The sequence below is a fragment of the Falco biarmicus genome, chromosome 1 (genome assembly GCF_023638135.1).
Source record: "Falco biarmicus isolate bFalBia1 chromosome 1, bFalBia1.pri, whole genome shotgun sequence".
NCBI lineage: Eukaryota > Metazoa > Chordata > Aves > Falconiformes > Falconidae > Falco > Falco biarmicus.
In genome coordinates this window covers 123,006,913-123,032,213 of record NC_079288.1, presented here as the reverse complement: position 1 = coordinate 123,032,213, position 25,301 = coordinate 123,006,913, and the positions used below count along the sequence as shown (strand labels likewise).

At 43.1% G+C, this 25,301-nt stretch overlaps 1 protein-coding gene across 5 annotated transcripts in view; it reads left to right on the top strand.

Moving 5' to 3' along the window:
* STOX2 (storkhead box 2) overlaps positions 1-25,301 on the top strand; it is a 149,193-nt gene that overhangs the window by 66,498 nt on the left and 57,394 nt on the right. The window contains exon 1 of one of the 5 annotated variants that reach the window (XM_056326350.1): positions 5,076-6,435. The exons of 3 other annotated variants lie outside the window; for them this stretch is intronic. In XM_056326350.1, the coding sequence (XP_056182325.1) occupies positions 6,270-6,435 (166 nt within the window). In that variant the 5' untranslated portion in view covers positions 5,076-6,269. Of the gene's footprint in view, positions 1-5,075; positions 6,436-25,301 lie in introns of those variants that run through there. One more of the 5 variants, XM_056326353.1, reaches the window with a different exon arrangement.

The window sequence follows — 25,301 nt, the reverse complement described above, 5'->3', positions numbered from 1 at the left end:
TACAAATACCTGGGAGGGAAAACTGCTGCTTCCTCCAGCCAAGGACAGTTGCAGCCTTTTGCCAGACCTCCTTAACCTGTAAGGGATTGCACAAAACCATCTCTATTAGAGTCTGAGTTCTGCAGACTTGTTAATACAGACACACAAGAATCCACACATGAAAGTGGTGAGTTTATGCAGTGGGCAATTTTCTCCCCTCGTGGATTTATTAGTATTAGAAATGCAGGTAAAGTGTTTTCAAAGGAAGGCTATTATGCAGGGCTGTAGATCTAACAAAACCATCTATTGCCAAGGCCTGTGATGTTATACCAGAGTTTGGTGGTTTTCCCCAAATTCTTAGTTATATTTTTTCCACCCCTTCCTACACTCAACTTTCTTACCCCTCCTTTGCTTTACTGCTTTTCAACTACTTGTACTACAGGCTTTCTCCCCTATATTTTCTATTTATTCCTTTTTGTTCTTCCTCTCCCACTTTCATAGGCCCTCCATTTCCTTCCCGGCATCTTGCAGCATCCTATCTCCACCTTTTAAAAAGTTACAGAATTTGATGGTTTTGTTTTCATAGGCCACAAAATGCCCTTGTTGACAAATGACAAAATGCTCCTTATTTTACCTGGCTGCCGGAAACTGTGACCTTTGTAAGGACAAAGTCTCCCCTGTGTCCCACTAATACCAACACTATTTGTAGTCTTCGTTTCTTAAGCTGGGGACTGGGAAAGGACCCTTACCATAGACCTGCAGAGAGTAAAGCCACAAGGCTTTGTGCTGTTCTTCTGGTGGTGCTGGGTGCTTGTCAGACACCAGCTCAGCTGACAGTAATAAAGTGAAGCCCTTTTAATTTCCTCCCTGCAAGGCAGCCAGTTGGCAATGTGCAACAGGCAAGGTAGTGCCAGTGCAGGAGAGAACCCAGGCTTTGAATGCATAGTTTGAGAGACAATGATTTTAGACGTGTAGCTTGTCTAAGCGAAGAGGGGGATTGCTTTCCTCCTTGTGTGTCCTATTATTTTCCCCTTTTTATTTTAGTATTTGACTTACATGCTTATTTTGTTTGTAAACCTCATGCAGGCCAGTCAAGCGGAGGCGGTAACACCAGACCACTCGGCTACTGTAGCCTGCTGCTCTCCCCTATGGAAACTTGTTTGTCGGGGGGAGGAAAAAAGAAGTAGCCCCAACTGAAACCTGAAATACCACATTACATGAGAGCAATTACCATATATGCACACGTGCATAAGCACACACACATGCAGAGAAAAAAAATAAATATATACACATACAATTCACCATATTGTACTCTGCTATGTAATTATTATTTCCCAATTGAGGAAAAATAAGTCTATGAAATGGAAGCTGGGACCCTTGACTTTTAACATTGTATTTGTTTTGATTTCCTATACTCTTCTGGGCCAGTTATGTACTTTTTGCCATTTTCCATCTATAAAATGGGAACAGACCTGCTTAGCAACTAATAAGTGAGTGTGTATGAAGATCAAATGCAATAGATACCCTTAGTAATATTTGTTCTCTCACTTTTTGATAGATAACACAGAAGGTTTTCAGAAGCTAAGATTTTTAATTGCTTCTCCAAAAGCCTTCAGGCTCCCTATGAATTTGGACTGAAGCAGGGTTGTGACTGAAAGCTTGAACACATAAGAATCCTTTGTAATGTCTTAGAGGTACCTAAGCTGCTTTTTTGAAATGCATATTGTTAAATCAGCGCCTTTGAAATGGCTACTATTATGTTGCCAATTCCTTATAAGAAATTTTTAGGTTAAGATGGAGGCAGGATGCCTATTTTTGGTTTAGTTCAGGCTTTTTTCTCAAACATCTCTATGGTATATCCATCCAAGCCTCATGTCTCCCTCTAGTAGTTCCAGAAAGAGATGGTACCTGTTGAACTTTAAATACCAAATGATAAAAATAAATGCCTTATCCGATTCTCAGCAAAAAAGCTTCTGAAATCAATGCTTTCCTTTAGTAAAACAAACAAACAAAAGCTGGGGGTGAATAAATAAAAGGTAAAAGGTATTGAAACCATCTCCCTTTCCTCTTCATCATCAATAGCAAGTGATTAGAGTCCCATCAATTCCATTCCTGCTTGGAAGAAGTATTTTTCCTTATTCCTGGCAAGCTCTGTCTGACTGTTTGCATATTTCTTTTTGCAGTTAGGCAAAACTTTACCAGTGTGTAATAGGTAAGCGAAAATATTTGTAAATTAAAACAGAACTTCCTAGTGGTTTCAGCCAAAGAAAATTGGTCCTCCCCACTCCTGTTGGAATTGTCAGATTAAACAGCGTATTTTTATTTATTTCAGACTGTGCTTATAAGGGTATTGTACTGTTATTCACTAAGCAGGACAGCCATTTGTAGCTGGAAACTCTTCTTTCCCCACCCTGCTCTAACATAGCCGTATGAATCCAGACATTTGTTTTCTTTTATTAAAAATAATAATAATAAAAAAAAATTTAAAATGTCTAGGAATAAAATGTTGTGAATTTGTTGGGTTTTTTTAAACCCTCAAATTGTAGCTTTCAGTTCACATGAAGAAAATTATTTTATTTCAGTTTGGCCACCGAAGCAAAAACACCAATTACACTCACTGTTCTAGCTCTTTTTCCAAAGAAAACAACTAAAACTTAAACTTGGTTTTTAATTATATATTTGATTCACCCCAGTAACAACACTCGACTTCAAACAATGCAAGAGCAGGAGTAAACTTGCTCTGAATTCCTCACTTCAAAGAGAAGAACTCTTTCAGATACTATGTCAGAAAACTTTAAGCCGAAACAGAACAAGAGAACTGTGGGGAGACTGAATACAAGGAATTCTAGCTGACCTCAGTACTGAGAGGAGGCCTCCAAAGTTGCTTTTAAATGAATCTCCCCACATTTAAATACCAAATGATAAAAATTGGTATTTTTCCAATTTTTTGGAAAAATATATATACACACTATATATTAATATATTATATATAATATATAATAGTAAATATATTCCCCACATTTGGGAAGGGAAAGTTGACCTTAGTAGATGAATTGCTTATTCCTCTCATTCCCTCCTCCCCCCATTTTAATATGAAAATAACTTTTCATAATTGTAGGAGCAAATTATTATTTGCTTAAAATTATCACACAATGAAAATGCTTCCTATTATTTGTGCCCAAAACTACGACCCAGTCTGATTCCTACAGGCGAATAAGTAGAAGATACCATGTGTTAGTTGTATGTACTGTATTACTTTAATGACAATTCCTGCAAGTGTAGAAATCAAATCAATTAAAACTACTTGAAAGACTTCTGTGCACCCTCACTGATTCATTAGTGCACAGCAAATTGCTCAGAAAGAATTGGGATATGTGTGCTTTATCTGACAGCTGCAGAGCTGTCCCCTAGTTTCTGATTTGATACTTGGTAGAATAGCTCTGAAAGTAGACTCAGATATTTTTAGTTGGAAACAATTATGCAGAAAGCCAGCGTAAGGATCACTGTGGTCTTGTTTGTTGTCCCCCCAGTCCCCCCCTCGCTTTGTTCTGTCTTTCTACTGCTTGACCTCATTTTTCCTCCTCATTGCTTATTCCTATTTGTCTCTTGTCTCATGTCTTTTTTAATGGAACAGATTGATATCTAGGGCTGTGTCTAGACTAGGAGAAAGGTTGAGCTTAGTTCAGCCGTAGGTTGAAGTTATCTGGCCAGCTGTATTCAACCACTTCTTGAAAGCTGGAAATGCACAGCGATTGTTCATTCAGCTTTCAGAGAGTAGAATGAGAGCTTACGCTCCTGGGTAGAATTTTATTTGCTTTTACATCTGATAAAAAGGGTAGGATTTTCACATTTGACTTAGCTAGGTAGCGCTAACCAATCTATCTCAACCTCAGCCTTTGATGAGAAAAGCTGAACGATTCTAGAAGTTCTCCTTACGGTTTTTCTGGTCTGAGGGTGAAAACATGCTCTATTATAAGCCTGGCGTAGGTTGAGGAGTAAATTTCTAGATGAGTAAGTTGCATGATGGAAAATATATTTTTATCAGAGGAGCTCTAGGCTATTTTTTTTGCTCATGTTACTTTTTCATGTTGCTACCAGTATACAAAGTATCAATGGAAACATGTCATTCCTGATGGCTTTTCATACAGTTGGAAGGAGATGAGACTGAATGAGAAAGGACCCCATAGCGCTTAATTTTCAGTGTTCTTACTGGGTTTCATTCACGTAATTTCTACTCATGTGGAAGGGATGGCTGGACATGAAACCCTGGACGATTCTTTGGTCAGTGTTCTGCCCACAGTAGTACAGCCAGGCGAGCTGAGGTGGGCACTGAAAGGATTAAGTGAGGGCTGTGCAGCAAGGCAGCAAAGGGGTAATGTCTCGAGGTCTGCAGGCTTTGATGCTCAGTTCGTTCATGGATAGTCATTCTTCTACTGCTTCACCACTACTGAAAATCTGCAATTACTGACAAAATTAAAGTCCTCCAATTTTCCATGCTCTTAGAAATGTGACACTGGTTAACACTGGCACCGTCAATGTCAAGCATGCTCAGAGCCGTCTCACGGAGGAAGAACCGTGTCCCTTTGCTCCGTTTTGGTTAACGGGAGCTGGTAAAACCCTGCTCGCCCAGTGGCCTGGCCTAGTTCAAGATGGCGCCTTGGGCGCAGGCACACACGCTGCCAGGCCGAGAGCGTGGGCGACCCCCTTCCCACCAGCAAGGCGGGCAGACTGGCCACCCTGGATAGCCTTGAGGGGCACAGCGGTTTTGTAACGTGGTGGTGCGGCTGACCAGGCCCTCCGGGGGAGGGCTGGGAAGCGGTGGAGGGGGGACAAGGCAGGCAACATCGCTGAGGGGGGAATGTGTGGGTGAGCCCTGCCGGCTCCACGCGGGGCTGCCCCGGGGACACAGATCTTTCCCGGCGCCTTCCCCTCCGCTGTATCCGTTCTCCCCGAGGTTGCCCGGGCCGGGAGCGATGCCAGAGGAGGGCAAGGCGCAGAGGCCAGGGGAGAGGGCCCTGCCCGCCATGCCCTTCCGCTGCTTCCCGCCGCTCGGGGCGCGCGCGCCGCCGCCCCCTCCCCATTGGCTGCCGCGGGCGGCGCCCGGAGCCCGGCGGTGCGGGGTGCCCGGCGCTGCGCTCCGCCCGCCTCCCCCGGCCCCGCAGGAGCCACCGCCGGGACGGACGGACGGGAAGGAGGCGGAGCGGGAGCGGGTGCGGGAGGAGGCCGGCCCCCCCGCGGTGCACGGGGCTTTGTGCGCGGGTGCCTGCCAGCCGGCCCGAGCCCCGGCCGGCGCCGCACGGGGGAGCGCGGGGCTCGGCGGGACCCGCAGGCCGCGCCGGGACTAGCATGAGCCCGGGCGGCGGCGCGGCGGCCGGTGCTCCAGCAGCGGCGGGGCGGAGGGCGGGCGGTGCGTTTAGTGGCCTCCCCGGTGGCCTCGCCCCCCGCGCCGGCCGCCCCTAGCGCGGAGCCGGCGGCGGTCCAGCCCCGGGGACAGGCGGGCGGGGGTCGGGGTCGGCCATGGCGGGGCGTGACGCTGCCGGGGGCCGCGGGGCGCTGCCGGCCGCCCGGGCGCCGCGGGCCTGAGGGGGGCGGCGGCGGTGGCGGGGGGGGGGGGGGGGGGGCGTCGCGGTTGCTTCCGCCGGTCCCGCGGCCGGGAGAGGCGCCTGCGGGCCCTCCCTCCTGCTCCTCTCCGCCTCCTCGCCCTCCTCCTCCTCCTCCTCCTCCTCCCGCCGCTCCTCCCGCCGCGCCGGGAGCTGCCGCCGCCTCCCCAGCGCCGGGCGCGCCGCGGTCGGGGTCGCAGCCGGCGGCCGCGGGGTTTTCCTCGTTTGTTTGGGCCTTTTGTGTGGCGGCTCACAGTTGGCTAAGCACGGCCGGGCTGAATCGGGCCGTTGTTCGGGACCCCCGAGCTCCCACGCTGCACATCTCTCATCCCCATCCCCCCCTCCACCCCCCTTCCCCCCCCTCCTTGTGTGTTTTTTTGGTTTTTTTTTTGCCCGAGAAGCCACATAACGTGCCTTTCCTCCACGCAAGTCTGGGAGCTGTAAGCCGGACCGATTGCAAATGAAGTGTAATGCATTGTGGGACGTGTGTAAAATTGGATCATTCGAGGGGAAAAAAAAAAAAAAAGGAAGGGACCTGCGGCTGGCGCCCTAGAAGAGGGAGCGGCGGGATGCGCGCAGGTTGCGCCCCGGCGGTACCCGCGCTAGGCTGATGCCCGGCAGCGCACACCCGGCGAGCCGCAAGGCCTGACCCATGCTGCGCTGGGAGGACTAGGCTCGGGCATCCTCAGGATGAAGAAGACGCGGAGTACGACCTTGCGGCGGGCCTGGCCTAGCTCCGACTTCTCCGACCGGGCCTCAGACCGCATGAGGTCCCGCAGCGAGAAGGACTACCGGCTGCACAAACACTTCCCACCAGCTTTTATTTCCCAGGCATCACGGGGATACATGACATCAGGTTTGTAACATAATTTGTCTATGCGAGAGAGCTTTATTGGGAGGCTGGTGCGGGATGTGCGTCTGCCCGGGAAGGCTGTGGCGGTGGGTACGGAGGGGAGCCTGCGACTGGGAGCCTAAGTTGTTATGCATAATGCAAAAAAAAAAAAAAAAAAAAAAAAAGCATACATCCACCATTTTGTACCTCTGCAAGATTCACAGCGGGGCCTTCGCAATATGGTGTTTAAAATCTATTAGTTGAGTGAAATAAATGTATGAGAGAAACGGTTGCATCTGTCGTGGAAGGGCAGATAAAGATGACTGGGTGCACAGAGCATGGAGCCCTTTGCTCCTTTTGTGTGTAAAAGCATGTGTTGGATATTTACAGCTGCCCCACACGTTCCCCTTTAAATGTAGTTAACTAGTTAACTCATCGGGTTTTTGTGCTTTTCCATTTTGGAAAGGAAAGGGGTCACCTGTGATTGCAGATACTCTTGCCTTGTTACAGGCTCTCCAGGTTTCAGCTGCATGTTTCTGTAAAGGCAAAGAACACTTTGGTGAAAATGACTGTAAACACATTTGCATTTGAGGTGTAGGAGACCAGACCTGCGTATGTGGGGGAAACACACATGTGCATGTGTACTCGTTTGTTGATTGCTTTCAAGGGAGGCTGTAGGGAAATAACGGACACTGCACCAACATGTTTGTGCACGGGAAAGAGGGAGCGCAAACAAAACAAAAAACGGCACAGGGAAAGGCAGGCATCGGGAAGAGGCTTGGCCTTCAACAGAGTGCTGGTGTGATTTCGGAAAGCCTCGATACTGTTTAATGGAAGCTGCTCCATCCTGGAATCATCTTAATGGCCTTGGAATTTAGACATTTCATAAACGCCCGAAAGAAGACTTGGAAAGATGCTGATGGGGAGGGGGCTGAGGGCAGAAAATCCTGGAAACCTCCTTTGTTGTTCTGCTGCCTGCTTATTGTGATGATTGGACATAACGTTTTGTTACTATGATGGCAAATTCCAGTTTATCATGAAGGCACGTTTTCCCTCTGAGGCTCATTTTAGGTTGAGTAGGCAGATACCTTTGTTTTCTCCCTTTTTTTCCTCCTTTAAAGGAGTTTATTATGCATTACTGAAAACATTTTCAGCCTGTGCCCTGTCCCCCCCGTTTCTGCTGCAAAGGTTGAGCCAAAGATTGTTGTTGTCAGTTATATGCACACTTTCCTATCTCTGACTCTAATAAACACATCTCTTTAGTCAGGATTGGTTTCTCATGTTTTAAAAATGTCTTGTGACTGTTCTTTCTTTAATGCCCGAGCACAAGGGAAATAATACGCATTTTATTGAAAAATCCACCTGTGTAAGAATATTGTGCTATTTTGGCAATAGCTGCTCTGATTTTTCCCTTTCCTGGGAAGCCGCATACCGAGAGGAAATGACAAGGATAATTTATACTTGAACAGCTGAAGAAGAGGAGAATGGTGGTGGTGGTGGAGGGGCTGTTTTGTTTTGTTGCTGCTGCAGGACCTGAAAGCAGCTGGAAAGCCAAATCTGGCCATACCGTGAAGATCGTTGTTCTGCGTGAACATCCTGATATTCCCACTGTTAAGATATGCTGGGTCAGTTCTGTTGAAGTCTGTACTTCGAGGCCTTTCTTTCTTTCAGTGTGGAAGCGTGTATTTAAAAGAGAAGGAGCTCACATGAGCATTTTGTGCCAGGCGGTGTGGATTTTTGCTTGGTTTTAATTCTTCAGGGAAGCAGTCTGGCTCTGTAAAAGCTTTATCTTGGCAAGACTGGTACAATCCAACCAGACGGTCAGACACCAGCGATCTGCAGAATCAGATGTGTCACCCTCCATTTGTTGGCAGATACCTGTGTCCTTGGCTGGGGGTGGGGGGAGTGGGGGCGGGCATAAATTTGTAATCTGCTATAAATGTTCTAAAGTAATCTCCAGACCCCCTGAATCCCATGTTTATAAATATACAGTGCATGGATTTCAATTGCAACAACTGGAGAAGGAGGACAGATGTCATGTTTAGTTTGAGTAATTTGCTAAAGTTGTTGGGGGAAGAATACATTGAAAATTAAAATCGGCAATTGTTTGTTGTTGTTTTGTTTAAAAACAAAACAAACCCACCACCAACAACTTAGTAGGCTTTTAGCTGGCAATGCAGTTGTTCTTTCTTGATGGATAGTTTCCACATTCATTTATTTTTAAAGGATCGTTGTCCGCTGCCTTTCCAAGTAGTAGTTTTGGGAGGAATGGCTACTGTATCGAAACACTTCTCACTATTTGAAGGAAAGTCTCTTCCTCGCAGAAAATCTATAGGAAGTCCTCTGGCATAAAAGTTGTGGGGATCAGGAATACAAATACGTTCTTTGTCACCCAGAATGTTGCAGGGGAGAAAGGGTCCCGAACACATGGGCTTTTCAGAGGGCTGCATTCTGTTTATCCAACCATTTAACCTCATCACCATTACCATTGTTGTGGTTCTCTTTTAATTAAACGCTGCATTGTTTGGGATGGGGGTAGAGGGTGGGAAAGAAACCCTGGGTTTCTTTGCCTCAGTTACTCTGCTTAGGAAAATATGAAAACGCAGACAGTCGGATGGCCTTCAGTAAGATGTTAAAAAGCCTGAAATGTTTACGTTTGCCTGGATGGGGCATGGAGAATTGTATATGTATTTTTTTCAGCACAGAGAAATACTGAGCAATGGTGTTGCAGTCAATGCCATGGTGTTTTTTTTGGGGGGGGAAATACAGTCTCTAAGCAGAACCATGTGTATAATGCAAGTGCAAACCTCATGCTAGAGTGGTGAAGCACTCCTGATTTTAAGCAGCCCTTTCAGTAAAACTGAGTAAGGACCAGTTTGGTACTTGCTTGATTAGAAGCAGCATTGGTGGCTGGCAGTGATGTTTTCAGTACTTGGGGAACAAACTGCCCATAATTACAGAAAATCGATGCAGATGCAGTTCATCTGAAATTTAAAGATTGTTTGACAGATGAAGGGAGATGGAAGTAAGAAGGAAAAAAAGCAGGGAATTTAGAAAATCACACATTTTTACTGCTGAATAATCTCTTGATACTTGCTATTAAATTGGCTGTACTCCAGGGTTTCTTTAGGCCTCCTAGCAACCACTAGGTTCAAAGGCCATGCGAGGAGTTCATTGTTCATGCGGAATATTAATTTCCCAGTGGAGGACTGACTTGGAGAAAAAACACTGAAAAAGAAAACTACAACAATGTAGAGTTTTGACCTTGTGTGAAAAGAGATGTTGAGAAGTTTGAATCCAATAAAAGCCATACACATTATTGAAAAACGGGGAATACACTCAAAGTTTTTGATCGATTGCTGTTTATTTCAAGGGAAAATAAAGGAATCGTATGAAACTGCCAAGCAGGATAAAACTTAGTGAAACTTAGGAGGGCTTCAAGCAGTCGCACGAAATAATACGTATAGCTTTTGAAATGCTGGAAGCTTTTTGCTTTTTTTCTCTCCTAAATAACAAAGGCAAATCCTGGATTTTGTTTTAGTGGGGAGAGGAACTGCACCCTGTGGTTGACCCAGCCATTAAAAGTTACCAGAACTGACTAGAGTTCTGGAAAGAAATAATTTTTTTTCTGCAGCCTTTCTTGAGCTACTTCAATTGAAGATCTTGGTGTTGGAGGTGGTGTTTCAGGTTGAGATGGGGGTGGTGTAGGGTAACAGGCTAGCACAGGCAGCATGAAGCAGTGTCTGAAGAGCTTTCTACAATGGTAAAAACCAATTCAGAGCATGCTTATTTGAAGATTACCTTATGAAAACTTTGCAATTACGTTGTTGTTCTTGGCTATAAAATTTCCTTGCAGAGGTTTCAGTGCTCTGAAGTTGAAGGGTAGAAATCAGTCTCAGTGTTGCGCTGTTACTGGAGGTTGATTACCAAGTTGAAGCAGAAGGGAAAGGAGAGAAGTATTTAACACCACTATCCACTGATGGCATCTGTGTGCAAATTAAAATTTCTAGGAGGAAGACATATCTTCATTCTCTGTTTCAAGGATGTTTGATGGAAGGTCTAGGACTGCTTCTTTAGCCTCCTTGTAAGGGAGCCAGTAAGAAGGATCTTGGGAGTCATTTGAGCAAATCTGAGTCCTGAGTATTTTTTTTTTTTTTAAGCTTGAACCTCTAACTCTTAGTATTTGCAGATAGCCGTGTATGAACTGAAGAACTCAGTTTAACGTAGTTGAAAAATTTCAGATACACACAAAGCCTTGAAGCTTGTTCAGTTCTCCTGACCCTTCATTCTGTTGTCTAAAGGAATATATTCTAGCTTGAAAGTAGCTGTATTGTAATTAATATTTAATGGAATAATCAGTATTGTATCACCTGCTTTTTCTTTCAGTGTGGTATTAAACACCTTCCAATTCATCTGCTTAACAGTAATGCGATCTCTTCGCTTCCCTGAATTCTGAGTAGTTTAGGCTGTCTGAGACCAGACCCATTAGTGGGACAGTAAAAACGAAGCGTACAGGTGTCAGTGGCTAGCAGGGCTAGCTTTGCCACTTGGCTCCTGCTCCATCTCCTTTGCTTCAGCCTGTTCTGACCTGGTGAACCCCAGCTGGGTCATTCTGTTCAGTTACTTCAGGGGCTGTGCTTGCTTTGTTGCTTGGGAAGCTGCTTCTGGGCTGGCTGTGTCTTCCTGCTCCTTTTGGCCTCTGCAGCATCCACTTCACCTTGACAGAGAAATAGGAACTTGAACTGTGACCTGATCTGGGGTGTGGGTCTAAATGTACTCTTGTCTTCAGACCGCAAACTTGGTCCAAGTTCACAGACCAGTCATTTTGCACAGTTTCTAGCTCATTTCGGTTTCCTTCCTTGGTTTCTTGCCTAAAAGAACACAACAGACAATCTTCTTTCTCCTCGTTCTGTGGAACGCTGGTTTTCACTCATGTGATTGCGTGTCTGGTGTTAATTCACATACAGTGTGTGCCCATGCCTGCGTGTTAGGCCAGTGTCTCCATGCCTGGCCCTTTCTCACCAGGTATGGAGATATTTTCTGCATATCCATGACTTCATTTTTAGACCAAGCTGCGGACAGTGTCACGTGTACTACTTGTGCATTCAGCTGACCAGGCTGCGTTTGAGTACCTGTTCTTCCTGGCCGCTTTTTTTGTTCATGACATTAGAAGAAAAATCAAAGAGGAATGAATCTAAGAAAGGAACAGAAGTCTGTGTGTGTGCCTATCTTACCTAGACCTGTTCATGTTTCTATCTCAGTTCAAAGCACCCGTCCCTGCAGGGCTAAGTTTCAGGTAATTTTTCCTTCCCAGCCTCTGTTGTTACTTGCATTCAAAGTCCCCATGTTCTCTCTGCTGGTTTGCTTGGACCTTCAGCCAGACTGGGGTGCACGGAGGTGCTCCAGGATCAGGGCACCAAAGGGTATAATCTCACTGGTGTTTACACAGAGGTGTCAGTCTGAATCTGAATACGTTTCTAGGTGTGTTTCTCAGTAATCAAAAAGTGATTGAAGTAAATTTTTATACACGCACTAGGCATCGTGATAGCTTACTGAAGATACAGGAAGCTCCTCTTTCACGAGTAGGCGAGCAGGGGTTCGGAACAAGCACAGTACTGATTCCTCACAAATAGCTCCCAGTCTTTCACAGGTATGGAAGTTATACTCTGTTGGCAACATTTGATAAACTCGAAGGGTGTTGAATATCTTGCCATTTTGGAATTGAATAGCAGCCACATCTTTACAGAATGCATTACTTGTTGGAGGAGGCTGAAATGTGAGGATTTTGCAGATCACCTTGGTTTAGCCTGGTGACCTGCTCAGTTGTGAGCAACAATAGGCCTTCATTTGTATGCAGGATTGTTCATCCCAGAGTAAACTACCATCTTTGTAACATTCTTTGCACAGTTTAAAAGAGGCATGAGTAAAATTAGGTATGAGGACTAAAAAGATGCTGTTTTGCTACGCACATTGTGAAGTCCTCCAAAAATTGGGGCGTGCTTTTCAGTGTTCTGGGGAGCTTCTTTAGTATGACTCTGCTTCATAACCCATAGCAGGTTGTAGAATATCTCTGTGAACAGCATTAAAACCGAATCGGCATTCTATCACCTAAACGCTGGGCCATGATTCAAGTACAGCAGTGCTGAAAAAAACATTCAGATACAATGACTCTTGGTTCCTCTTCAGCGTGCTTTTTGTCTGGTTGGAAGAGGCCAGACAGTATTAAAGCCGTGACCAAAAATTGTCAGCTAATTTAGAACTTGTGTAGGAATTGCTAAATAATGCAATATTAATTGTGGGTTTTTTTCCTTGAAAAGCATGATACATTACATTATTTCAAATGATAAAGCTACCATTAAATTAAAACCAGGTATTTGATGATTTTGGTGGAGTAGATGTAAATCTGAGCCTAGAAATATGGGTTGCCCTTTGTAAGAAGTACCTAATGAATACTTCATGCAATTCTGCTGAACTGTTGGTTTTCTTTTTCACCAGAAAAAGGAAGAGTAATAGTAACCATTGAAACGGAGATCTGGATGCCTGAACTTGGCGCTTTCAGTTATAGGTCTTTTTTTTTTTTAGGTAGATTAAATATGAGGATAGGAAGCAGAAACACGGTTTAAAAGCTACTCTAGGAGTCCAGGAAACTCTGTGCTTCTGTACTTGTCCGTGAAATAATTTCTGGTGTCAAGGCCCATGGAAACCGGAAAGTGCTTGAATACTGAAGCTGCAAAACTCCCAAACCAGCATTTGTTGCTCCCAAGGGACTGCCTGTAGCTATGGGGCAGGGGGTTGGGGGTATGAAGGTTGTTTATAGCTACTGGCTTGCTTTTTTTTCAGCACATGTATTGAGTTGGCTGCTCTACTGATGCTGTTTGGTATCTCACTCTTGGACGACATACAGGTGCTGGAATTATCTTGCTCAAATAGACAGTAGAGGAGAAGGGAAAGAAAAAAGAAAAAAGGAAGACCTGGCTTTACAGGAAGCATATTTGTGCATGCAGCATGATGGAGTGGGTTGAACAGTCTAGTTTAGACAGAGCCCTGGGCTCTATTGGCAGCTTTTAAGTGGTTTGCAAGAGGTAACCGAAACAAGAAAACTTGATTTTCAGCAGGGTTGAATTCATTATAAAAAGCATAGCAAGTCTGCCTTTTCACTGGGTTTGAAAGTCAGGAGTGGAGAGGTGTTGTGTCAGTGGTCATCTTTGTGTTCTTGGGAACTTTTAACTGTTTCTGCAGTTACAAAAAAGGTCCTTTCTTAACCCTGGGCTTAAAATGGTAACAGTGGGTCACAATGAACATTCAAAAATAGGTGTATTCAGTGTGAACAGAGCAACCCTCATTCTGCAAGTCAAATCCTGCATCCAGATCAACCTTTGGATGCCATGGTGTTCATCAGAATTTTTCATCTTGCATTCCTGCAAGCTGAAAAGGAAAGGCTGTTGATAATACCAGCAGTAAATGATGTGGAATGATTGTTGTTCAATGTTACCACTTCTGCCTTGTCAACCAACTCATCGCAACCCAGAGATAGTTTTGGTTTTCTTCAAATTGTAGATGGTGTGATTCCTATGATTTGTAAAGTGTAGGTAGGAGTAGTTCTTGTTACTTCAGTGGGAAATGCTATCTGCAGGACATAACTACAAATGCACGATTTATTCAAAATTTCAAGTTTTGTTGAAAAAACAGATCTCAGTGGGTTTTACTGGATCCGATAAGGTATGAAAGCAGAAGATAAGAGGAAGGATGAACAATTTCTTTGAGAAAGTCTTTTAATTTGTGGACTTTTGCATGGACCTATGATTCTTGAGGGTGTAAGTGGCCTATGTCTTGCACATGCATTTTGGGTATTATGAAAAAGAATGAATGAGAAGTTGATTGTATTTATACGAGGTCTTTTTATTTAATGAAAGTATCAAGAAGAGAGACAGCAGAGGCATCTTGCAAGTCTTTAATTTTGTATCTGTCTTGTAAAGTTACTCCTGACTTTTGTTTCTCTGTGGTCCGTTAGAGGTATCAGTGGCTAGGTAGTACATTGCATGCTTTAGTTTTCAGCTGGAACGATAAAGCAGTAACCGCTTCTGTTTAGGGGATTTTCTTTACAAAATTGTTCAGATTGCCTAGATGAACTGTACCCCTCTCTCTTCCTTATGTTTTATTGACTAGGGGTTTTATTTTGAAAAGTATGCCTAACATTAGGCTAGAAGAGACTTGTGGCCACTGTCATCTGGTGGGGATGCAGGAACTGAAGCAATGTGAGAATCTCTTCCTGAAGCTGGGTACTGTTCTCAGTGTGGTATGCATGTCCATGAAGCATCTCGCACACTTGTTTTTGAGGTGCTGATAGCAAGTAGAAATCTGCATTTAGTGATCTCAAAATACCTTTTCCAGCTACTATTTTCTTTCACAGCTGTATTGTTCAAAGAAAAAAAAAAAAAATGGCCCTTTGTAGTGAATTTGAGCTCAATGTTTTGAGGCCCAAAGAGTATAATAGACAATTCAGAAATAATTAATGTAGAAAAGGCAAAGTTTGGTATGAAAGCTGAGTTCATCATAACGCAGGAAGCTGTGCTGGGAGAACCTAGATTATATAAACTAGTTCTCTTGCCCATTTGTGTTCTTTTCATTTCCTCCATAATTTCCTATGAATTTCCTGTTGATGACCTGTGACCTAGTTTCAGAAGATGAACTTCTGACCATGTGTGATAACATTTGAAATGCCATAAATGGGACCATTTATCTTATAAGGCAGTAAAGATGAGGTACTAAATTTCGTTGTGGTTCTGAACTTCGTCTCTTAAATTTTCACAGTGTTTTAGAGCAAAGTACCATTCTTCATTTTCATAGGATGTTTAAATTCTGCTCCCCTGAGAATTTACATTCTTGGATCATACAGTGACCTTGTTTTACTACATGTAAGCCTTAAACTAAATATTTTTTTAAACAGGATGAAAAGGAAGTATTTTTTACAAGGTTTTCTTAAGGTTTGTTGTACTTCTAGGTGCAAATGCTGCATGGTTGGCTGGGTGAGTACAGGGAACAAAAACTTCAGAGGAAAAGGTTTATTGGCTTTAACGCTGAAGTTTGAAGCAGCTGCAACCCCCCTGTGTAAACTGGGCATGTCTGCAGGACATCTCTTCTGAGAGATGGAGGGCAGATACCACCGGCCATGGAAAGTTCACCCAAGGCCCAAGTGGTCCCTCAGCCTCTGGCGTCAACTTCAGGACAGGTTTACTGATGCAGGGACAGGATCAGGGGTGGGAGCAGCACAGCTTGCTGTTGTTTTGTTTGTCCATGTGCTGACTCCCTCCCTTTACACTAGTCCAGTCCAAAATTATGAACAAAAGAAATGCATTTTGGGGGAATATTTATAGGTTTGTGATATGTTAATAGGTCTTCAGTCTCTGCTTTCGTTGTGGATGCATGTAGTTACTTTCTTGCTCATTAGTTACAGATGTTTTACAGTCGTACATGTTATATTGGTTTGTGATGGAAATTATGAAAAATCTTAGTGAAATTATGAAGAGTGGTATATACATATACACTTAATCAATAGGATTGTTGTATGAAAATACTGTGAGGCAAGGGCTCAGCGAAAATCATTCGGGCTTCTGTATGGGACAAGTGTCCTTCCATAGGTATTGAATTTCAGGAGTGAAATCTTGAAATTATATTTGCATGAGATATGATATACCATAATATATCTGCATAAGAATGAATCTCTTTAGAATATTTTCACGGAACACGGAAGCAAAAACTGATTTTCTTCATGTTTTTCCAGTCAGTTCTAATGAAGTCTCAGTTTCTGAACAATTTTTTAGAATTTCTCTGGAAAGAGATATAGCCATCTCTAGAAGAAACATTTTGCAGATTTTTTATTTTTTTTCTAAAATCACAAAGCATTTTCCTTTGAGTCAATCTTGGGTTCAGTCTGTATAATTATTTTAATTGCAGACATATTCCTCAGTAACCGTGAATATAAAATTAAGGCATCTTTTAGAAACTTCATTTAAAACCCCACGTTCTTAACTACCTCTTTTCACAAGAGGGTGAATAGCTCAGTAAGGTACTGTTTATTTTAGAGCCACGTGCGATAACTTTTCATCAGACGCATGGTCAGCTGTATTGCCCTGTGCAGCACAGTAAAGCATAGTTTATATAAGTGTATTAGATTTTGTATGTTGCAAACCTGTGCTCTCTGCATGCTTGTTAATGACTATATGTGAGAAGGCATGCCATGTCCCCAAGGGTCCGATTCTGTCCTTCAGTGGGAAAAACGCACAAATATTTTGTTGGCTGTTGAGGTGGGAAAACTTAACTCCCAGCAGTGCTGCTTCCCTGAATGATGCATTTACCCATCTTCCTTGCACATATTCTTTGCCTGTGTCGGGGAACTGGAAAAGCTGAGGAGGGCATAGCTGTGTAATGTACTGCTGAGTAATGCTCCCTTGTAATTGAAGTCTGCCTTTGAATAAGGGCCATAGATTGGAGAGCTAGAGAAACTGGGGCAGGCTTACCAGAAACAAGGGGTGGGTGTGATGGCAGTGAACAAAAAGAGGAATCGTGGGCAGAGTTGCTGTTCTGCCAGAGCAGGCTTGTGTTCTTGCATCCTGGCTGTGAGAAGTACATTTCCCCAGCTTGCCTTTAGATTTCAATTTGAGTCATTTAACTCACTGGATTTAAATCAGGACCATTGCTCCTTCAGTTGCATGTCTCTGAGCTCATTTCAAAGGCTAATAATTGATACAGTTTTTTCTGCTTACCAGATGATAATCTCATTCAGTTTTCATCCCAGTGCTGATTGTTCTAAATAGAGCAAGAAGCACGCAGCAGTACAGTACACTCAGCTTTTCATAAGTTATCCCTTTCCCTTTTTCACATCTACAAGAAATACACTGGAGTAAAATGAAGTGTTTCACTGTAGCTTGCACTTAGACTTAAATCATGAAAAGGTAAGGCAAAAAAATGAGGAAAAAAGCTTTATCTGCCTATGTCATCATAATTCATTCACTAGTTAATGGGGCAGTTGAATAGGATTGTGTATTTCACACAGTGAGAAGGCATACAAAATGATGTTGGATGTTGGATTTTACTTGTGGGTTGGTCTCAAACCAAGCTCTGTCAATACTAGGTATGGCAAAATTGTCTAGCAGTGCAGCTGCCCTTGGAAAGTGTCATTTTTATCTCCGGTAGCAAATGAAGCTTCAAACCCAACTTTTTAGATCAGAGCGTTTGACCTGTGTTTTGCACTCCTGAAGGGATGTGTGTATGTGATAGCGATGCATAATGTTTGGAAGGTGATTTTGTTATGGGGACCAGCAAGGAGGAAAAAATAAAATCTAAAAATGGCTCTGGTATATATTGCCATGCAATGACAGTTTTGAATGACAGTTTTCCAGCAAGAGCTAGAAGTAGCGTGAAAAATTTTCCTTTTTTTACCACAAGTGAGAACCTAAGAGTGGCCGTGCCAGTTAAGACCCAGTTCTGTCTGGCCCACTCTTCTGTGTCCAACTATGACCACAGACAGGTGCCCAGGGAAGTAGAAGAAGAGAGCAAGTGCACGTGGTGCTTCCCCTGGCGTGCTTGCCCACGTCCAGCTGGTTCAGGCAATGCAGTTTGTTGAGCAATCCTCAACAGTTTCTCTTGCAGGCATACTGTGTGGTACCTGCGGGAATATTAGGGGAGTGACAACTGCTTACCTTGTAGACAAGGAGCTGCCTGGTGGCAGCCTCGAGTTGTGTGCGTTATCAGTACTCGGTGTGCGTTAGGTCTCATCCTGTCCTGTTTTGCAGTATTTCTCACGAATGAGGGCTATATGCATGTGTGAAGAAGGTTTTGAGGCTCTTGGTATTTTGGTGGTGGAGGAGCGGCAGATCAGCTGTTAGGTCAAGAGTCAGTATCAATCCCCTCTCTCTAAATACAACACACAAATTCCAGATTCATGTAACTGGTGTATTAATAGCATTCACATCATCACACATTCGCTTCTGTCACAAAAGAAGTATTTCTTAATGATTTTTGTAATTCCACTTACTCCTCCTTTTTCACTTAATTTTATTCCCTTAGTTCCCCCCTTTCCTTCCCCTCTGAATTCTGGGCATCGTGTGCCATCTCATCTTGAAGGAGACACATGCCTAGATGAAAGGCTTGCATTAAGCAGGAGTTTCTTGTTATATCAACTCTTGACATTCCAGAAATGTCAACTCCTGATTCATTTTGCAAGCGGGTTCTGGTGCCAAGATGTTAGTTGTTTCCAAGTCTTCCATTTATTATAAGGCAGAACTGCTGTTTCAAGACAGAGTTGTTCTGAGAAAATACTGCAGAAGTGGATCCTAATGTTTCGTGTCTCCAAGGTATCCCCTTTCCTTATTTTGGAGGTGTTGGCTGGCTCACAAGATTAATCTTGGTTGATTCAGCTAAATAGCTGAAGGCCATAACCTTCCAGCGTGTCTTCCTGAGCTTGTGACACAGAAGGTGTCTGTGAAAGCATGGGTTTTTGCAGGAGCCAAGCGTTCAGCATCTCTGAAGAATGGTAAATAGGGCTGTGGTGGTTCAAAATCCACGTGTCTGGACTTGCATCTGGGCCTGAACTGACCCCATCCATATGCTTTGCAAGTAAGTTGCCTTTGAAAATGGTGGTGGAGCATAAGAGTTCAATACCTGTCCAGTTGCCGTCATCTGTCTGCAGAGCTGCCGAGGCATCCATCAAACTTAGGTCCCCAAGCCCCATTAATACCTAGACCAGCATCACAGAAATACATTTTCTGAAATAGATTTCAGGTGTTTTGTGTACATGTGGATGGAGACGACTGCATGTGGTGTTCCTTCCAGTGATGCTCTGTGTGCGCGCCACACATGGCCCAGCCCAAGGGATACTATGTGCACATTCAGTGGTGCTCGTGGGAATCATCTTTTTGCTGTGTATGTGCAAAATAACTTCACTCTGTGTGTTGATGGTGAGTGGCGTAGTATGTATGTTATATATAATTTTACCTTATGTTCTTTTTAAGACTGCTGTCTTTAATTTCCACCCTTCTGCTGAAGTTTTTATATTCTGTTTGTTAATAGAGCATCAGAGCACATCCATTTCTTATTTTCTGTTTGAGAAAACTATATCTTATACCGGTGTGAGTGTATTTTGTTTATGCTTTGTGTACATCCACAGGTGTTTAATTTAGATGTGCATGCTGTTAGCATGTTAGTAATTGTAATTGATGTTGCAGATATGTTTCTTAGCAAGAGCAAAATATAAACACTGGAAAAACAATGCAAATGGTAGAAAACATAGGGTGCAAATCAGTAAAAATGGTAGAAAAGTGATGAAATTTTAGTAATAGACAAGTTTAAGAAAATTTACAAATTCATTCTCAGCAATCTTTGAATTTGTCACTTCTTGTTTCTTCTGCAGAAGTGGCGTCAACTACCATTGTAGAGCTGAGATTCTCACAGGACATTGATTTTTGTTCACTCTAGTCCATGATCTAATCTAACTGTATAGTGGGTGCTTAATCAGAGTAACTCCAAAGTAGATTATTTTAGAGTCTGAAGTTACTATTACATGTTTAAAAACTTAGTGTTTTAAATCATAGCACACAGTAAGAACGTATTAAATGTCCCTTGCAGGATCTAAAGCCTTTATTTTATGAACTCTTGAAAAAACTGTGTGCTTTTAATCCGTATTAGCTAATTTAGAAGCAACAGCAAAGGTCAAATGTTAAATGTTTGATTTGGCTTCTCTAATTGTAAGATCATTGAAAATGATACGACCTGGTAGACCATGGGGTCAGATTCTTCTTTATATACCAGTGCAGTTCTATTGATTTCTAATTGAGTTGTTGCTAGTTTATTGTAGTGTGAGAGAGATTCGTGCTCACATTGAGTAATACTGTACCTTTGCAGTAGCGTCATTGAAATGAGCAGTGTTACTACTTTGGTGGTGGTGGTCTCAGTCTGGTCTTGCACTTGCATGTATAGGCTAGTAATCCCCTGCTTGCACAAGGGGCCAAAGGGGACCTAGAGCTCTTGGTGCTCAGATGGAGGTGAAGACCACCCTGTGCACTTATGTCAGAGGCATGTAGGTGAGGGCAGGGGGAGAACTGGAGCCTAAAGCAGTTATTGCCAAGTATTACTTGCTGTCAATCCTAAAATCAGGGCAAGGTGCCAGATTTTGTGTAAAATGCCATGCCTTGCTGAAACGTGCTGTGGTGTGACACCATAGAGTTTACCTTTCCCTCCTGTCATCCTGAGCTGCTCCTCGCTGTCACTGCAATATGATGGTCCCTTCCTTGATTGTACCAATAGTTCCGAGGACAGGGAGTTGGACCAGAGGCTGATATTTAGGTGAAGCAAGGGTGAAGCAGGCAGAAAACCCCAGTGTTCAAAGGGAGATTTCTCCAAGTGGAGGCTGCAGGGCTTTCCCTAGAAATTATGCACAACTAGCTATTAAAGCAAAGAAAGCCAGAAAGTTTTTGTGGGCTGCCTTGTCCCTTGCTTTCATTCATAGAGCTCCTCTCCCTTGGGTGTACTCGGATGTCTCTTTGTGTGGCTGAGGTTTGGCTTCAGCCTCTCCTCAGTACACTTTGTGATGGCTCACCAAAACTTGCGGGGACATAAGACCTTTGAGGCTACTCCCCCGCTGTCGTCTGTGCTTGATGCTGCCCAAGAGTTACAATGTGGAAGAACTGACAGTGCAGGGCTAAGAGAGACAGCAGCGTCACACCATGTGTTCCATCATCAAACCTGACCCACCAAAAAGTCTACAAACATGTCTCCTAAGAATACATGGGGACCCTAACTTCAGAGTATTTAATTTACTTAATAGATTATAGAAAAAAATATCGTTAAATTTTTTATTAAGAGCAAAAGTTTTGTCTTGTTAATCCCAATTTCAGAGCTCTTCACTAACAAATTCTTTTAAGATCTTCCCCCTGCCTCTTCAACAGCGTAGAGGAGTAAGCTGGATAGCTGCTAGAAACCTGTAAGCTGTGCTCTTCTGTCGCAAATCAGAAGTGTCCCTTTCTTCTTGGATCCTAGGATAATTTATTTACTTTGGCATCAAGGGGAACCTTGGATGTGTAAATATTAAAGGAACAGGCCACAAATAAAGTTGGAACATTCAGCAGCATTTCACAACTCTGAAACAAAATCTATGAAGTGCAGTGTTAGTGAATGTTTATATAAAACATGCTACGGTATTGCATTGAACAATTATATCTCTCTTATCTCAGACGCTGATCTCTAGCTAAAGCCAAGTGTCTTGCAGGTTTAAATTGCTCAGTATTTTTGAAGTCAGCGCGGTAATGAAATACACTAAGCAGCTGAGGTTTGTGTGTAAGCATCTTGGGATATTTTTTTTGGCCTTACTACTTTTATCTTTGAAGACGGAAAAATAATATAGTCAGAAGGAAAAGGCCAGAGTCTAATGAGTTTAATTCCAAAGAGCTGATGTTTGTAGTTGCATTTAAACCTTCTCTTTAGCATTTGCGTCTCAACCTCATCCTTTTTGGAAGTCTTTTGTTTAGAAATATTTATCTTTTATGAGTGTAAATCCTACACACACACCCCTCTTGTCACCTCTTTCACAGCCACAAAGGGCTCTGATGGCAGTGGGGTTGCTGTTTCCATGGTCAGGGGCAGGGTGGTGGGACTCTGAGGCCCCTTGCATAAGGAGCTGATGGCCTACCACCAAGCCTGTCTGACCAAGCATTTGTGAGTGTGTGGGAATAGTGTAAGCTAATTTGTTGGATGTCTCATGGCTCCTGCTGTGTTGTAAAAGCTGTCTGAAACCAGCTCATGCAGCAGTGAGAATATACATAGGCAGGGCTTGATTCGAGAGATCTAGAAATCATAGTTATGATCAGATCTTTCCCGGTGCACGTGAGTTCGTTGTATTGGCTTTGTTTTGTGAAGAGCAAAAGGCTTAACCTGCTTTTGTAGCCTGCATTCAGGTAAGAAGTTCATGGTTGCTGTACAGTTTAAAATGGCAGAGGTTTTTTTATTTTAGTGTGTGAACCATGGAAGTTGGCATCTGATACTGCCTCTCCTCACTTTTGTGATTATAAAAGACAGTCTCATCACTTGCAGCAATGTCTCCATTGTGGTTGCAGCTATGGTTTATATGGAGGAATAACAATAGAGAACAAATTAGTATTGGATTTATGGCTTTTCTTAGGATAGTTCATCGAATAAGACCAGCCAGCTCTTCATGTGACATTAGCAAATGCTCTGTGGCTCACCAGTAGAGCAGACCTCGGAAATATTGCTGTCTGGCTTTGGAGGACAAAGGTGGGATGTGCTTTCTGGTGGTTCTCAAAGCATCAGCAGTACAGAACAAGTGGTGGTGGGTTTTAATGGTCATAACGGTAACTGCACATGCTTTTAAGTGGTTTCTTTTTTATTTCAAATCTGGAACTCCTGAAGTTCCTATGCTTCTCATTTTGACTTACCAAAAGTTAACTTTTTCTTCTTCCCTTACTTCTCACTCTCTTTACTCTTCCCTTTCACTCCCCATATTGCAGTTGGGAATAAGTAGAAAGGTCAGTGTCAGAATTCCTAAATTTTACTCTGTATTGGGACCAGCGAAGCCAAAGAAGCAGTTACTTCTTTCTAGGTAAAGAGACGGGAAACCCAGCAACTTGGTGGTATTCAAGTGCTGGCGTGTAGCTCCTCAATGCTGCCTGCCGTGTTGAGAAGTACCTTGCCAGCTTCCATGTTGTGATCTTTTTATTACCCTTCTAGCCTTTCCGCTCCAGCCATTGGTCAGGCTGGCCTCGGCTCCAGTATGATATTTTGGAAATTTTGATCATGCCCCTGGCTCTTGAGATAAACAGCTTAAGCATCAATTTTACAAAGGGGAGTTGCATCTGCCTGGAAGGAGCTGAGTTGTGGTACTTAGAGGAGCAGCCAGACAAGTGAGAGTGGAGAAATAGCTCAGGAACCCTGAAGCTGAAAGCACTGGCATGTCAAGGGATTAATAAGCTGTGTTTTTGCAGGATTTATAGCCATTTTTTTCTCAAAATGTCACTGACAAACCTTCCTCATGCTGAGGAAACAAGTTGTATTTCAAAATTGTGTCACCAAGAGAAAGGGATTGTGTTTTTATTTACTTCCTTTATTGGTATCTTAATGTGTCCTCTAAAACACCTTCAAATGTCTCATTGGTGGTTTGACAGTGAATTGCTCTATTCTGAGTTGTTTCCAAAATAAAGCTTCTTCCTGTGCACTTTGCCAGCAACCTCCAGATAGTTTCCTGTGACCTTTGTAGGAAGTTTGACCTGTAAAGTGTCAGCAAGTATGAGGAGAGGTTCGGAAAACCAGATGAAGCCACTGACTGAGCTACCAGCACATCTGCCTTACCTCTGGTTCTCTCAAATGACAGTCCATCTGTGCAGCAGCAAGACATTTTTGCTCCTGGCCTTTAGCCTGAGACCATGCTGCCTTTACTTCACCCTCACCTCTTCTGGGCACTCTGCCCCCAACTGATGACCCTGCTTTCAGGAAAGGGCCCTTCCTACAACTTCGCTTTCTGCTATGATGCCATGTAGGCAGAGCTTGAAGTGTGAGGCTTTGAAGGCTTCAGGAAGCGAGACCGAAGTTCGTTTTTACAGGGGAAACAGAACAGAGCTCTGACTAATCAACATAAGCAAGGTATCGAGACCTATTGGATTTTGTGGTACAAGCAATTGCTTTTCAAGTTACTGTTTATATTAAAATGTTGTAATTGGAGAGAGAATATTTATGATTTTTTATTACTAGGTGGTGTGTATATGTGTGTTGTCTTTATATGGATACATTCAGATGTGCCTAAAAAGAGTGGTACTTCCCTCGCACCTAGTCAGGGCGCTTTACTGGGATCTCTGCAGTGCATTCAGGCCAAGCTTGATGCAGATCAGAGTGTCTTTTCAGTAAAGATGCAACAAGAAGTTGTAGCAAATTGGCTAAGATAAACTGAATTTATCTTGCTACCTTTTAATTAAAAACCAGTTGAACTTAAAGATCAAAACCAAATGTTGTGCACTTATCATTGGCATGGCTTGTTTTGTTGTTTGTGGGTAAGTTGTTTTGTTGTTTTTTTGCTGATCTGAAGCCTTAGGGTCTGTGGGAGAGATAAGGTAATAGTGTTTGGGGTTTTTTTTGGCATGAACAATGTGATGGTTTTGGCTTCCAAGATGATAGTGGGTATGCTGAAGTAACAGTTTACAACTGAAGGCAAATGCATATTTTGTGTAGAAGTCGCTAGCTGGCAATTGTAGTAAAATGATCTGGAATTTGTTGACCTGACTTTATATAGCAGGTAGCAAAGAAACGTCATCCCAGAATATAAATTCAGGTCTGGGATGCCACCTTTACCCCATTCTTAAGCCATTCATTTAAAAGAAGGAAAGGAAAAAAAGAACTTAAGAGTTATGGTTAAAATACTCTGACCTTCAATCTAGTCATTATTCTGTGGGGAAAAAAAAATACTTTTTCAATTATGTGGCTCACTTATGTTGTACTTATGTTCCAGTGGCAAGAGTACTTGTTCTAATTCAGTGCATTCAGGATTTTAAAGTAGTTTAGTCAGACTTTCATATTTGAACTAAAATAAATATGCATATGGCGAGTGGAAGAACATATAATCACTTTGCTGCCTCAAAATTCTTTTGAGGTCAAGAATTTGAAAACAGGAAGCTATAGTGCGGCTTGTGAACACAATAGGAACAGCTGGTGCTCAGCACTTTTGAAAATGAGGTCACTTTATTCTTGGTTGAAATGTGCAAAATGGGTCATCTGGGCATAGGCTTAAGACAAAGGCTAAGCACATGGCCATTTATAACCACGTTGCCCACATTTCCAGATCTAGTTGGTTAAAAGGATTCAGTTAAACAAGGAAACACTGGGATAGGTTTGCA